This window comes from Lissotriton helveticus, chromosome 1_1 (genome assembly GCF_964261635.1).
Source record: "Lissotriton helveticus chromosome 1_1, aLisHel1.1, whole genome shotgun sequence".
Taxonomy (NCBI): Eukaryota; Metazoa; Chordata; class Amphibia; order Caudata; family Salamandridae; genus Lissotriton; species Lissotriton helveticus.
The window spans coordinates 430494852-430509436 of NC_136057.1; the positions used below are offsets into that span (position 1 = coordinate 430494852).

Here is a 14585-nt window from a genome sequence, read left to right on the forward strand (position 1 = left end):
ACTGCTCTGAAGATGAGATGGGATGAGTTAGAGGAGGTCCTTCTCCTCTCCCAGATGCCAGATGGGTTTAAAAAGTGGGGAAGCGCATTTCCAATACAACCATCTGGTGTGCCCTAAATGGAGCTGAAACCTCAGTGCAAGGCATTAACGCAAGTGTCCTGATTAGAAGTCACTCCTGGATGTGTCTCTGATATTAAACCAGAGATACAGCAGAATATCCTCAACCTGCCTTTCAGTGGGGGGGGGGGGGGCACCTCTTTAGGCCTCAGGTTAATGAGATGCTGGAATAAATAATAAATGGCAGTTACTCACTAGGTCCCCTTCCCTCCCCTTCTTCCTCCGTGAAAACGTTAGGGATCAAGCTGAATAAACAACTCACCCTGCACTCCCAGGTCAGTTCGGTGGTGTCCTCTTCCTTCCTCTCACTTCGCACCATCCGTAAAGTTTCCAGTTTTTTTTCGTTCTCTGCCCTAAAACTCATTGTCCTAACGATGGTGGTCTCCCGCTTGGACTATGGAAATGCTCTATATTGCGGTATGCCCGCTTATAGTACGCGACGTTTACAGCTGGTCCAAAACCAGGCGGCCCGCCTGGTTTACAACTTGGCCAAATTCCATCACGCTACGCCTCTCCTAAAGTCCCTGCACTGGCTCCCTATTCGAGAACGAGCCCAGTTCAAGATGGGATGTATCACCTTTCAAGCCCAGGCTGGCACGGCTCCCGCCTTCATTACTGCGGAAATCAAGGCATACGCCCCTGCCAGGGAATTACGCTCATCTTCCCAACACTTGCTGGTAGTCCCACGCTTCAGGCGCAAAAAGTGGGGGGGCACGAAATTCTCCACACTTGCCCCCGCCTTTTGGAACTCTCTTCCCTCCCACCTCAGATCTTCCACTCAATACTCCCACTTCCGAAAGGCCCTAAAAACCTTTCTTTTTTCACAAGCCTTCCCTTCATAATCCACCCTTCCTCATCTTCCCCGACTTCCTTATTCTCTAGGGCTCAGTACTTCATAGCGCCATGAAACCGCCAGGTGTACGTGCGCTCTATAAATGTTTTAAACTCAAACTCAAGACAATGGAAGCTCACCAAATGCCTTCTCCACAAGTTTCCTTTTGACGGTTTCTATAGAGGGAACTCCAAGGTTACCTCCCCTGAGGCCCCTACCTCCTACCAGAGGCAACAGCACCACCAGGCACCATCTCTTGGTACTCCAGGGCAGGTTATAAGGCCAATAACTCCAGAGGCAGAAATACAGGGGCCGTGGCTAAAGCTGCCACTTTTGTTAAGCAGCGACTCCCCCCTCCTTTTCCCCTGATCACATTAAACTTGTAGGGGGAAAATGGCAGTGGTTTTTCACCTTTTTGCGGGAGATCCGCTCCGATCAGTGGGTTCTTTTCATCATCCAGCAGAGATGCTGCAGAGAACTCACAGCATCCCCACCAAACATGCCACTTTGCAGACACCCTCTTTTACAGGAACACCAGCACTTCCTACAGGAGGACGTAGTCACTTATTCACAAGGGGGTCATAGCCTGTGCTGCTCCACCACTACGGCAAGGGAGTGTACTCCCTGAACATTCTCATCCCCAAGAAGTATGGGTCCCTCAGACTCTACCTCAAACCCATTAACAAATTCATCCTATCCGAGCACTTCCACATAGTGACACTCCAGGATGTAATTTCTCTACTGCAATAAGGGGACTTTAACACAGCCCTCGACCTGACGGATAGCTGCTTTCACATCCCAATACACCTTGCTCATTGCCATTCCCGCCGGTTAATGTAAGTGTCAGCATTACCTGTTCCAAGTACTGCCCTTTGGTTCTAAGTGTGACGGTGCCCCTGCATGAGCAGGACACCACCACAGCCTACGGATCTATTCTCCCGGGTTGTAAGCGAAGCAGCCATATACCATATAGAGGGGCAACGCATAATTATCCGATGACAATCTCGAAACTGGCTGGAACGAATCCTATCATGTTTAGTATCAAGCATGTTGGAATTATACCCCCACGCCATAAACGGTGTGGGAGGTGTGATTCCAAGCACTGGAAGAGCTCTCTGTTAGGCTCTTCATGTCCCCGTTACCAGTCTTCCACACCTGGACAGCACAAAATGGTTGCTGTCGACCAGAAACATGATTCTGCCCTCCTCCTGCTGAGTCAAGCTTTGGAGCAGGGGAAGGCAGAACAATAGGCATCCAGTCACAGGGAGGTGTGACATCCTCCCAGACAGGATTTAGTGTATTGAGGCAGGGTGGGTGTGCTTGCCAGCGCGACTCCGTCTGCATGAGGGGCACATTTGGTGTCCCGGTGCATAGTCCAGTTCAAAACAGGACAAAGGACATGGGAGTAACCTCCCCATGTGGAGTAGTGTGGCTCACTGGTTAGAGGCGGCAGGCCTGAGAGCAGAAGTCAGCCTGGGACCAGGGTTCAATTCCCGACGCGGCAGGGTCGTGGACCTTGGTCAGCGGACTCGATAATTCTCGCTTCGGTGCTTACTCTAATCAGGGGTTCCACTCGGCAACTCTGGGCATTAGCTTGCCTAATCTCCACAACGGCCCCACCAATTCCGGGGATGCCTGGCTCCACCTTGGGGATTCCCAGCAAGGGACCATCCCACAGGGAAAAGCCAGGACGGGTTCCCCAGAGTTATACAGCGCCGGGACGCCCCGTTGCTGGGGCAGCTGTGTGCTTTACAAGTATACTACATTTACATTTACATTTATGTCCAGACCCTCCCCTGGTAGGATCCCCTGAATCATGCCAATCCTTTCCTAAGGTTACTTAAGGGCGTACCTGTGGGTGGGTCCCTAGAATCGTCGTGAGACCAGATTCAAATCAGACACCACCTCTTCTACCGTCTGGGCACTCTGGACTTCATTTAGGCCCAACTTAGTTTCCCTTCCAGTTTGCTGCATCGTCTGTGCCTTTGCACTATACAGGAACCCTCCTAGGCCTGTGGGCATCAAAGACACCTGAAGGAATCTCATTTGAAGTGAAGGAGTCACTTCCCTGCATTCGCAGGCACCGCAACTAACCTGACCGGTATGCTAATGACTCGGAATGCACATGTGCATGCAACTTGATTCCACATACAAATATACTCAAAATATAATGATATAAAAATTACCATAGTAGACATTAAACATTAATTGTGACATTGTGGTTTTAGTAGACACTTAATATCTTATCACAGAGGGTTGTAACTGCCTATTGTGAAAGAGTACTGAGATTTAAGTTTTTATTTGTATTTAGAGATGATAATCCTATAACATATGATTTGTAATTATTGACGTAAAAATGTTCTTAATCATGGACAATTTTGAAGCAATTTTTCATTTTATCTGTTACTGCCTTGGTAAAGGCTCTTGTTCTGAAACACACCTGCAAAAATACTTTTCACCTAACATTTACGTAAATGTTAAATTCTGTTTGATTGATTTATACAACATCAGTCTTTAATTATGTAACATTAAATATTCTTGGGATTATCTTGTGAAGGACGTATCATCTTCATCGGTTAGAGCGTTAGATAAGGGCGAAATTGTAATAGTGTCTCTAACCAAGACTAATTATCTTATAAGTATGTAGCTGTAGAGTTGTTGAATTTCAGCATGACACTATTCTTCCTTGCGGGATTGATTGTATGGCAGTAAATCTCTTAAATGAAAAGGAAATGGGATGCTTAAGTAACATCCCAGCATTCGTTTATAGGTACTGTTAAATCTTCAGTCCGTTAACTGCAGCTTGTTTTGGTTGCAAGTTGAGATCAAAATATTTAAATTGATTTCATCCCACGATTAAAAATTGAAGTATTGATATGGCGGCTGGCAATCTTCTGTGTCTGTTCCTCAAAGGGTTTTTTGCATTTTGTAAAAGAGAAATAAGGTAAATGTTTGTGTGCACTTGATGTCTTATATTTTTCAGTGCACACACTACTTGATGTTCTTTTTTTTTTTTGTAGACTTGTGTCATAAATATGTACACCGTGTGTTTTTTAAAGTTTGGTAATCGGGAACAAGAGGAAGCACTGTTATTGCAAATTCAAATTATTTTTTTTTCTATTATGACTATACTGTGACAATTCTTGATAGCTTTTAACTATTGTATTCACATTGGTTTGACTCGCTTTTAATTGCATATGTTTTATGGGCTATTGCATGAGTAAACATTGCTAAATATTATTTTTTATTATTATTGTTCTGAGGACTTCAAGCCTGGCAATGGGGAATGATTCAAAAGCATCTGCAAATATAAAAGATACCAATTTAGGAAGACCTGCATTTATGCTCTGTTTATTATCCTGCCTTGTTCCATCTGTCCTCAGTAATCGATAAAGACTTATGTGGTTAAGCCTACTGAATGGAGAGTACCATAATGCGCTACCATTCCACCTTGATAGATTAAAACATCACTTGATACGTCCAAATGCTTCAGGAATATTCTGGTTATACATGCACATAGAATAAATGCTTTTGAAAAACATTAGGCTTCGAAAAAACTCATTCTGGCTGTAAAACTGCACTTCACTGTAATGCACTACTTTCATATATGTTATCATAGTTGAAAACACTGTTATGAATATAAACAGTTTAGGAGCTGTTGTTTACCTGCAGACCATGCAGTTGCCATTTAGATATGCCAGTTATTGTTCTTATTGTATTTCTTTAACTAGGAGCTTCTGAGGTTTCCTAAATTGCATGATGCCATTGTTGAAGTAGTAACCTGTCTTCTACGGAAAAGATTACCAGTAACAAATGAAATGGTAAGAGATTTTGGATTTTCTTAAGGCTTTAGAATAGGTTTTTTTTTATAGTCATTTTATTTAGTAACTCAAAGATTTACTGTCTTAACGAAAGTTTTTCAATTAGTTAGCTTAAGCTACAAGGGTTGAATTATTTTTTGACAGTATGCAGCCTCAAGGCTTGTTGAGGATTAGCTGACAGTTGATACCACAGCTGTAAGAACAGCTAAATGAGGCATGAAACCATGAAAACTGGTTGCACCACATATGTAATCTATGTCGTAAATAAAAGTTGCAATGGATGTATGCAATAACATCCCAAACGTATCCCCATATGTGGAGGCAAAAATATGAAACCGCATCCCTGTTCTGAACTGCAGATCTGTCACCTATTCGGTGTAGAGTATCTTTTCTCATACGAAATGCTTATCGTTATTTTTGTTTGCCTTGCAAAAATGTATGGATAACTGTCTTCTTACTGCCTCCTAAATATGTGCATGAGCACCTCAAGTCACCTTGCTAAAGGATACTTTTTTAGATTTAAGTTGCACATTAGACCAACTGATCCCTTGCCCTGTTCCTTTAACTATCATAGACGGCAATGATGTAACTGAAAGTAGTGCAAAATGTTGCTCTCCAAGTGCACCATTTTAGATGTGGTCTGATTTTGTTGTGTCTGTCCTCCCAGTTTATAAATATCAATCTTTTCATGCAGCGGTACTGTCAGCAGAGCTGGCGGTGAAAATCTGTACCTAAAATGCATGCATCAAAACTATAGAATTTGGTTTAATTTTGTGACTATATTTAGCTTCATTTTTTGAGTGTTGCAGTTGGCTCATAACCACAAAATCAGGTTTGTATTATACTGGCTTACCCTTTGCTTTACCATCTTGGTTTGTACACTGATGTATGTTACATTCTTTTGGGCTTATTTATGATGTTTTCTCTGCAGCTCTGGAAAAGAAGCAGAGAATGTGGACAATGTAGCCTGGCTTTATGAATAAACAAAGCCATAATGGCCATTGCAAGATTAATTAGCTCCTTCGATGAGCTAGCTCCAGCATTTAAATCCAGAGGAAAAATCCCACAAATGCCCTAACGTGATATTGAGCTGAAAAATATTGATGATTAAATCTAGTCCATGTGTCGTATTCCATGTACTGGTGACAGATTCACTAAAAACTACATAAAATTGTATCTCACCCCCATCAGAAAAGAAGGAAACTGAAAATGTCTTAGACACAACACAACTGAAAAGCTGGTATCCGTTAGAGAGCCAGCAACAGCACAGCCTCTCAAAAAATGCAGTGGGTTTCCCTTTTCTGTTATCCTTTGAAAACAGATAAAATGTTTCCTAGACAAATCAAATACATCATGATAGTACAAATTAATGTAAAATATTTTGATGGCTCATTGGATCCAGACAACCTTTCTTTGAGTGAACAGATAAAGCCGCTTAAATAACAAGATTTAAGTGAAATCACACAGATGCTTCAATGTTTCTAAAAATGCTGTAAAGTATAATAAAAACATACATTTAGGTGATTGTTTCAGTTAATTGCTTTTGACTTATTTTGTGTTTAGAATTGAAGTAAGCTCCATTAAGTCCATATCTTAGCCATTGTTCCCCAATCTAGGTCTCTCAAAGATTCCCCTAAGTGCTAGTGGGTTATCGCTACCCGGCGATCCGGTAATTAACCAAGGGTGCTACATAGGGACCTCTTGTTTATCATCTGAACCTACACTGTTGTATTGATTTCAGTCACCCTTATCATCCCTTCTTTAGGTCCATAATTTGGTGGCAATTGAGCTGGCCTACATAAATACCAAGCACCCAGATTTTGCTGATGCCTGTTGCCTGATGAACAACAATATTGAGGTAAGACAAGTTTATTCGTTTGGTAGCTCTGCTTTGTGGTATGTTTAAGGAATAATTTTCTATTAAGCTTTGATATGATTCAAAGGGAATGCAGATGCAGCCACAAAAGTCTTTGTTTTAAAATGCTTAAATCAATTTGAGATGAGAATTGATCTATTAAAGTGCTTTTTACTATACTGGCTTTCGCACCTCAATTTAGGATAATTAATTTTTTTTTTTTTTTAAGGAGTGAAAGGGAAAAGGGAACAGTAAAATTAAGGGGATCATTTTGAAGTTTCTTTGTGTTCCTAAAAAACAGAAATAAAATACAGAAGAAAGAGAAAAGCAATGGTCGGTCTAAAAATGTCAATTTCAGGATTTCTTCGGAATCCTGCATCTTCAGTTTTATACTGATCTATTGATCATTTCAGCCTTTGTGCTTGAGTTTGAATTCTTGTCCTGCTATCCCAAGTTTTGTATGGTCCTAGATTCTTACTGTTGCCTTACACAGCTTGTAGAGTTGGTAGAAGAGGTTCCATTCTCTAAATTTGATATACACAATCATGTTTTTCAATTTGGATTGTGGACAGTTCAATAAGCAGTGAACTAAAATGTTTATTTGACTGCAGGAATGTTAATCAGAGGCTTCACAATTCCCATTCTTTAGCTTAGACATTAGCAAGAGGCCACCACTTCTTGCAATAGTGAAAATTCTCCTCTCATTTTTGTCAGAGATGTTTGGTGTGGTGGGGGGTGTTGGGAAATGATGAACAGATTAGAGTGACAAGCTGGTTTGGAGTTCACCAATGCTTTATTTTTGTCTTCCTAGATGGAGTTTTAGGGAGATTGTCAATACATTTGTGTTCCCTTTTTCTTCAAGATACCCATACTTGGGGTGTCGGGTGACAGAATGAGGTCAAGTTGTTTTGCTTCCTTCTCTCAGACCACAGCATAGTTGGATCTCTTCTGCATGGCTAAATGTTCTCTCCATGCTTTGTCTACCAAGTTGTTCCTATTTCTTTTCAGTCCTCTTAGTCCCTATTTGATAGGCACCATTTGGCATTTGTGTAGAATGACGTTGAAGCTGTCACATTCCACAGCAATTGTGGTGAATCCTGCATGCAGGTCAGGGAAGGATTTTCAGAATGTCCCCACTTACATGTGTGTTTAGCCCATGCATTTATCCAGGCCCTGTATTTCTGCTCCATGCACAATTTGGCTTCCTTCCTTAGCTCATACAACACAGGTGATGTGTTGCGAGAGGTAATGACCATGGAGATGAGCAAATCTCTGGATGACACTTGACAACCCCTATTATTGTTCTATTGACCTTTGTGCTTGTGTGGACCATTTTAGGGTGTTAGTTATGATCAATCCTAGGGAGGAACCTTTTTTTTAACCTTGTTTCTCCTATTGTGAATGATGTCGTCATTCTTTAATTTTTCCTGAAGACCATTGTCTCTGTTGAGGTTGGTCTTCAGTTTTTCTTGCAGTATTTTTGCATTGTAAATAGTAGGGTCTGAAGTGTTCTGGTGTGTGAGTAATCACGATGGAGTTATCTGCATACAGAAGCTGGTTACTCTGTCCCTGGGACCTTTTGGGACCCTTTCAGTACTTGATCATAAAGGTCATTATTGTAGAGGGAGAACAGCAACAAGGCCTGAAGGTAGCCCTGTTTGACCCAGTACTCAATGGTTACTTTTCTGTGCAAACGGCTGTCTTGATTGAACTGTACATATGAAGGTGTGTTGGAGAACAGCATTTTTATAAGTGAGAGTAGGACTGGATCAAGGCCTAACACTCAGTTACTCCATAACCAGGCCAGGAATGCAATGCAGAGTGTACCAGTTTCTTTAATGTACTATAGCTGTGGATGTTATGTAAAAATGTGAGGACTTGGGCAACAGTTTGAAAGACCCTGCCTGAAGCCACTGGAATTGGATTTAGAATAGTTTTATTTTCTGACTAGTTTTCTATTGCCTTGAGCAGTACTTTTGTGTATGCTTTGCAGCCATTGTCAATAAGGTTGATAGGTCTATATGATTTTGGGTCACCTTTAGGTCTCTTGTTTTTAAGAGAATAAAGATGCTGTTCAGACAGGATGCAGAACATGTTATTGTGGACCAGATCTTTTGAAAGATTACAGCGAAAATGTTGGTCCACCATACTACAGAGATTTTGAAAACCTCAAGGGGGTTGGAGGCATTGGAGAGATCATTTTACGTCACTAAGCTTTTCCCTTTGGAAGTTCTTCAATAGCCAACTTTATTTTGCCTCCAAGATTACTTTGTAAATGTTTCTGATGATAAGAGCATTCCATTTGGTTCAGTTTGAGAGGAAGATGGCTCACGGTTTCAGTTTTACAGTTTCTCCAGTATTATATCTTTTATAGATTCACATGCTTGAATCTTCTCCGTCGTCATGATGGGAGTCCCACAGTAACAGTAGAAATAGTAGTACTGAATACATTACATAGACCTCCATAGAGAGAATTTTAATTGAGCACTCAATCAACCTCATTTTATAACATCTAAAGTTCAGCCAATCACCGCAGAGACCTCAGAGTAACCCTCTCCACAGAGCCACCACACCTCAGATTTCTTACCACACGTCGTATGATTGGGAGTCTCTCTGAGCTCTGCTTAGTGACAGTTGGCTTTTTCAACGTTTGGCTTTCAGCTCAAGGTATTTCTTTCTGTGACTTTCATAATGCCAGACAAAAAAGGATTGTTTAGGACCTGTAAGTCTTGTGACAAATCCAGACTTTTATCAGAAGATCCTCACAAGCAATGTCTCTATTGCCTCTGCCTTGACCCAGGGAATGCAAATACTGCTGCACCTTCTCGGACAAAACCCTCAAGGATAGGGAAGGGAGTTTGCTCCTTTGGCTCCAAAAGAAAAAGGCAGTTTCTGAATCTGGCTCTGACTGAGGAAAAGCCCCACTCTTCCTCGAGGAAAAGAAAATAAGGTAGCTCCTCTTCTCACCAAGGGGACTCCAAGTGATCAAACTCACAGGAAGCAGGAAAGAGCTGAAGAGAAATGCCACAGAAAGCAACTGAATTAACTCTACAAACATTTCCTGCTCCAGTTTCTGCTTCTTTAACACCTGCAAGAGATCTTTCTTCTCGTCCGTCGATGGCGTCGTCGCAGAGAGCTATTCCTGTGAGACCTGAGGTAATTCCTTTGCCGTCTACGCCTTCTACTGCGACAACGTGGACAGTCACTACGTCGACGGCCACTGCATCGACAGGCCCGGAGTTAACCCTGATGACGGCGTCCTCGTCGACGAGACCATCTCCCACGACAAGACCTTCATAGATGAGAATTTCTCCGTCTACGACCACTCCATCGACGACGTTGTCTTCCTATCCACCGACGTCATGGTCTCGGCGTCCTCACATTTAACGGTAATCTCGACAGGAGAAAAATTCAATATGGGACTTTCTAAAGTTCAGGACTTTTAAAAAATATCTCCATTACCACCTACATGTTTGCTTGACTTCCAGGAGTCTGAGGATGACAGCACGTTTAGCCCTGCATATAGTCCTTTCCAGCTAAAAGTCAAATGTCAAGGTTATGATGGTGATGAGGACATAGAGTACGTTAATCCATCCTCATACTTTGCAGGAGAGTACTCCTTCACTGACTCTGCTAGCGTTCAGCACGCAGAAACTTTCCAATAGCGATATCCCTATGAGGAAGAGGATCCTCACCATTTTACGGAACCATCCATTAGCGTTCCAGTGTCATTGGTAACGGACTTACGTCACATGCTAAATGACTACTATAGACACTTTATCCTCCACCGCCTCAGCAGCCGCCGGTGGAACACGCAGAACAGATGACTCCTAGACCCACGAGGGAAAAGGTTTTGCCTCCTATCGTTATCCTCGATGAACCACAGAATGTGGACCAATAACAGATAGAGGAAGGACAGATACACACTAATGTTCACACCCCTGACAAATGGGATGATTATGTAGTTTAACAAAAGAGAGTACACGGTTCCCCAGAGAGGAAAAAACTCTAACGACAGTCTTCAGCTAAGAGGTTGGACTTGATGGCCTCTAGAGAGGAGCGCTGAGGGATGTTCGTATATAGCGCTTCCACATCTAGGGTCACCAGTAAGTCCACCCCAGTTCTCCCTTCGATGTTGTCTATTAGTCGTAGAACGTCTGTGGTGTCCTGGATGTAGGAGGGTATTTTCTTCACCCGTGGTTGGAAGAAAAAATCACAAAACTTGGAGAGGGGTTCGAGTAGGGACCCTATCCCGGACACGATTGGTCTCCCTGGAACAGGGGAGGTGTTTTTATGTATCTTCGGGAGGCTGTAGAAAAATTTACTTTTGGGATCCTTAGTCAAGAGTAAAGCTGCCTCTTTATGACTGATCCACTTGTTTGTCTCTGCTTCAAAAACCAGGGTTGCTATTGCTGCAGCAAGTCTACGCGTGGGGTCCACCGTCAGGGGGGTGTAGTGACTAGTATTACCCAATTGGCATCTGCACTCTCTATGGTAATCGTCGGTGTTCTGGATCACAATAGCTCCCCCCTATCTGCTTGCCTAATAGTAATGGCTTGGTCGTCTGCTAGAATTTTGGCTGCCTCTCTTTCAGCCTTGGTTAGATTATGGAATTGGTCGGGTCTAGAGATGTTAGTCAAGTCCTTAAGTACTGCATTTTCAAACGTCAGTATTTCTAGAGGAACCATATTGTTGCTCGGTGTGAATGTCGAAGGGTTGTGGAGCCCTGTGTTACTGTTCACATGGCATTTCATCCTGGAAGAATGCCTTAAGGCGCACCTTCCTGAAGAATTGTTTCAATTCACACATCTCATTAAACTTGTCTGGAATAGGGGTGGGGACAAATCCCAGGCCTTTTTCCAGTACTGACTTAGTAGTCGTGAGAGTCATATTGGAGAGGTTGACAACTAAGTCCTCCTTCCTCCTCTCATGCTCCTGGTCTCGACTGATTGTGGTGTTTGGTCTTCCCAATGTAGCCCTTTCTGTACTCCTCTTCTTCGCCCTCTTCCTTTGCCCCAGCCTCTGCCTAAAAAAGGGGGGTTATTCATGGGATTGTACTGGGGCGGTCTCTCTGTATCATTTTGAACGCTATTGCATGAAACATGTGGACCATTACTATATAGAGTAGGCCACTGCTTCCCTGGACCCTTAAGTCAGAAAGCAGCCGCTCTCATTGATTTTAGTGAGGTGGGTCACCATTTTGTTAAAGTTTGGTGTGGACAACCCAACCTTTTTTAACCACTTTTACACATCTACACCCTTCACTTCCTCCCCTAGGGCGCTCACACCCACGGCACCATACGGCAGGAACAAAAGATCTCCGCTAAAGAGCCCCTTTATGGGTGCCCGTCGGGAATTGCACCGCCGACCCAACGAGGAGCAAGCCCATATGATGAAGCATGACACCTAGCTTGCTGGGTGTGTGAGGACTCTAGTTCCAACAACGAGGATTCCCCTCCTTTGTGCCTTCACCCACTTTGTTTTCAACTGTCGTTAGAGTTTTTTCCTCTCTGGGGAACCGTGTACTCTCTTTTGTTAGATTGTAGTCAGGGCACGTACACTGGACCCCGTTAAAAAGCCCTCCCTGTCCCTCCTTTTGTTAGAAATGATTATGTAGTTCCCACACCGTCATCTCCTCCTCCTTCTCCTGCAGACTCCCCCCCTACTGACATCAGGAGTTTTAATGAACTTTTAGAACGTGCCTCGAGGTGTTTTGATCTACCCATGCCAGTTAAACAAACTGAGTGTTTCTTATATGACTTTAAACCAGGCACTCAACGATCCATTGGGGCAATTGCCATAGTGGATTACTTATGCCAGGAGGGTCTAAAACTGATGCGGACACCAGCTTCTATTCCCGTGGTAATCCCGAAACTAGATAAAAAGTAACTCGTCGGTCATCCTGGACCGGATTCGTTAATCAGGTAGGCTGCTCAAAGAAGAGCTAAAAATCTGGCATCGCAATGTTCTGCACCTCCGGATAAAGAAGGACGTTGGCTGGACAACATAGGTAAGAGGTTTGCCGCCCTGGCAGCCACTTCAATGCTACTACCATTCTGGGCAGGTACGACCGACAGATGTGGTCGGATATCTCTTTTCTCCTTGATCATCTTCCTGAAGATAAGAAGAAAGAAGCAAGGGATATCTTATCGGAAGGGGAAAGAGCTTCCGCTGAGATGATAGAGATTGCAACGGATATCTCTTCGACTTCATTCCGGCAAATGGCAGGAGCAGCTGTGTTGAGGCGACAGGAGGTGGCTGAAGACAATTAGCTTCCGTCCTGAGGTTCAGGCTAAGGTGCTAGATATGCCTTTTGACGGTGAATGTCTATTCGGAAATCATATAGATGAAGCTCTTCAATCTATAAAGAAGGACACAGACATGGCTAAATCCCTGGCAACTCTGCAACAACGTAGTTTCCAGTCTGTCATCTCTCAATCTTCTCAATGCTTTTTTTCACACCCCCATTCACCCCAAGCATAGAAAATATCTCAGGTTTGAAGTGGCGGGGTGCCATTATCAGTCCAGAGTGCTTCCCTTCGGTTTGAAGTCGGCTCCCAGAGTCTTCACCAAATGCATGGTGCCGATAGCTGCCTTTCTGAGACGCTCCGGTCACCAAGTATTCCCCTACCTGGACAATTGGTTAAGAAAAGCTACTTTGTTTCAGGCAGCCAAGAACTCTACTCAAACTTGACAGAGTCTCTTCCAATCTCTGGGTCTCTGCCTCAATCTGGAAAAGTCCTCTAATTCCTTCCAGTTCTCTGACTTTCCTAGGAGCTCGCATCGATACGAATCTCGGCAAAGCTTTTCCAACTCTCGAAAGGATCTTGTGTCTCCAGGGAATGATATGCCTTCTAGCGTCAAAATGGTCAGTTTCTGTCGGAAAGTACAAATCTATGCTGGGGATGATGTACTCATGCATTCAACTAATTCCCGATTACCGCCTTCGGATGCGCCCACTGCCAGGAGTAACTGTACACTCAATGGGTTCAGTCCAAGGACTCATTCAACGACATGATTCAGACAGCTATGAAAGCTGCAATGTCTTGGTGGTAGATCAAGAAAAACTTGACACAGAGCCTGTCTTTCATTCACTCAACTCCTCCATTTGTTATGACGTCGGATGCGTCCATGGAGGGTTGGGGGGCTCACCTCCAAGAGCTTTAAGTGCACGGAAAATGGTCCAAACAGGAATCGAAATGCCACATAAACCTTCTAGATTTAAGAGCGGTGTTCTTGGGCCTCAAAGCATTCATTCTTGCCTCGGATTCGGGGATCTCCAGTTCTGGTCTGAATGGACAACACTACCACCATGTTTTATCTCTAGAAACAGGGTGGCACGAGATCTCAGGTTCTCTCTATTCAAGCGCAAGAGATTTTGGAATGGCTTCTCAACCAAATTTCACTCAGAGTGGAGCACGTGCCAGGAATCCACAATCAGTGGGCCGACTCTCTCAGCAAGGTGTCAAAACAGTGCCATGAATGGGAGCTCAACAACCAGATGTTGCAGATGGTCTTCCAGTCTTGGGGCTTTCCAACGTTAGATCTATTCACTACGTACCTAAACCAAACGTGCACCTTTTACGCAAGCATGACTTCCCCCGTTTCCTCTCATTCTCGAAAAGATAAAACGGGAACCCTGCTGCATAAATCTTATCACTTCCGGGTGGGCAAGGCAATTTTGGTACACAGAGCTTCTTCGCCTATCATAGTGCACTCCGATTCTCCTTCCTCCAAAGGAGGACCTTCTTTACATGGACAAGGGGCAAGTGCTTCATCCGCAAATCTCTTCTCTTATCAGCGTGGCTCCTCACTTCATTGAATTTGAACATACCTGGAGATTTCCCCCAGTTTTAGTTGACCCCTGAGAGGTGTCCAAAGTGTATGAGTAGTCTTAAAATGGGGTTGAGGCTGTCTCCTGGATTTGGGAAGGTAGAGGGTGAGGTCATCGCATGTAGGG

At 43.5% G+C, this 14585-nt stretch overlaps 1 protein-coding gene across 6 annotated transcripts in view; it reads left to right on the plus strand.

The window, feature by feature from the left end:
* The window catches only part of DNM1L (dynamin 1 like), a 747198-nt gene that overhangs the window by 550533 nt on the left and 182080 nt on the right, over positions 1 to 14585 (plus strand). For all 6 annotated transcript variants that reach the window (XR_013606882.1, XM_078673807.1, XM_078673806.1 and 3 more), the window contains 2 exons: positions 4681 to 4770; positions 6536 to 6628. Coding sequence is in view for 5 of the 6 variants with exons in the window: in XM_078673807.1 (XP_078529933.1) it covers positions 4681 to 4770; positions 6536 to 6628 (183 nt within the window). In the remaining variant the exon portion in view is untranslated. The remainder of the gene's footprint in view (positions 1 to 4680; positions 4771 to 6535; positions 6629 to 14585) is intronic.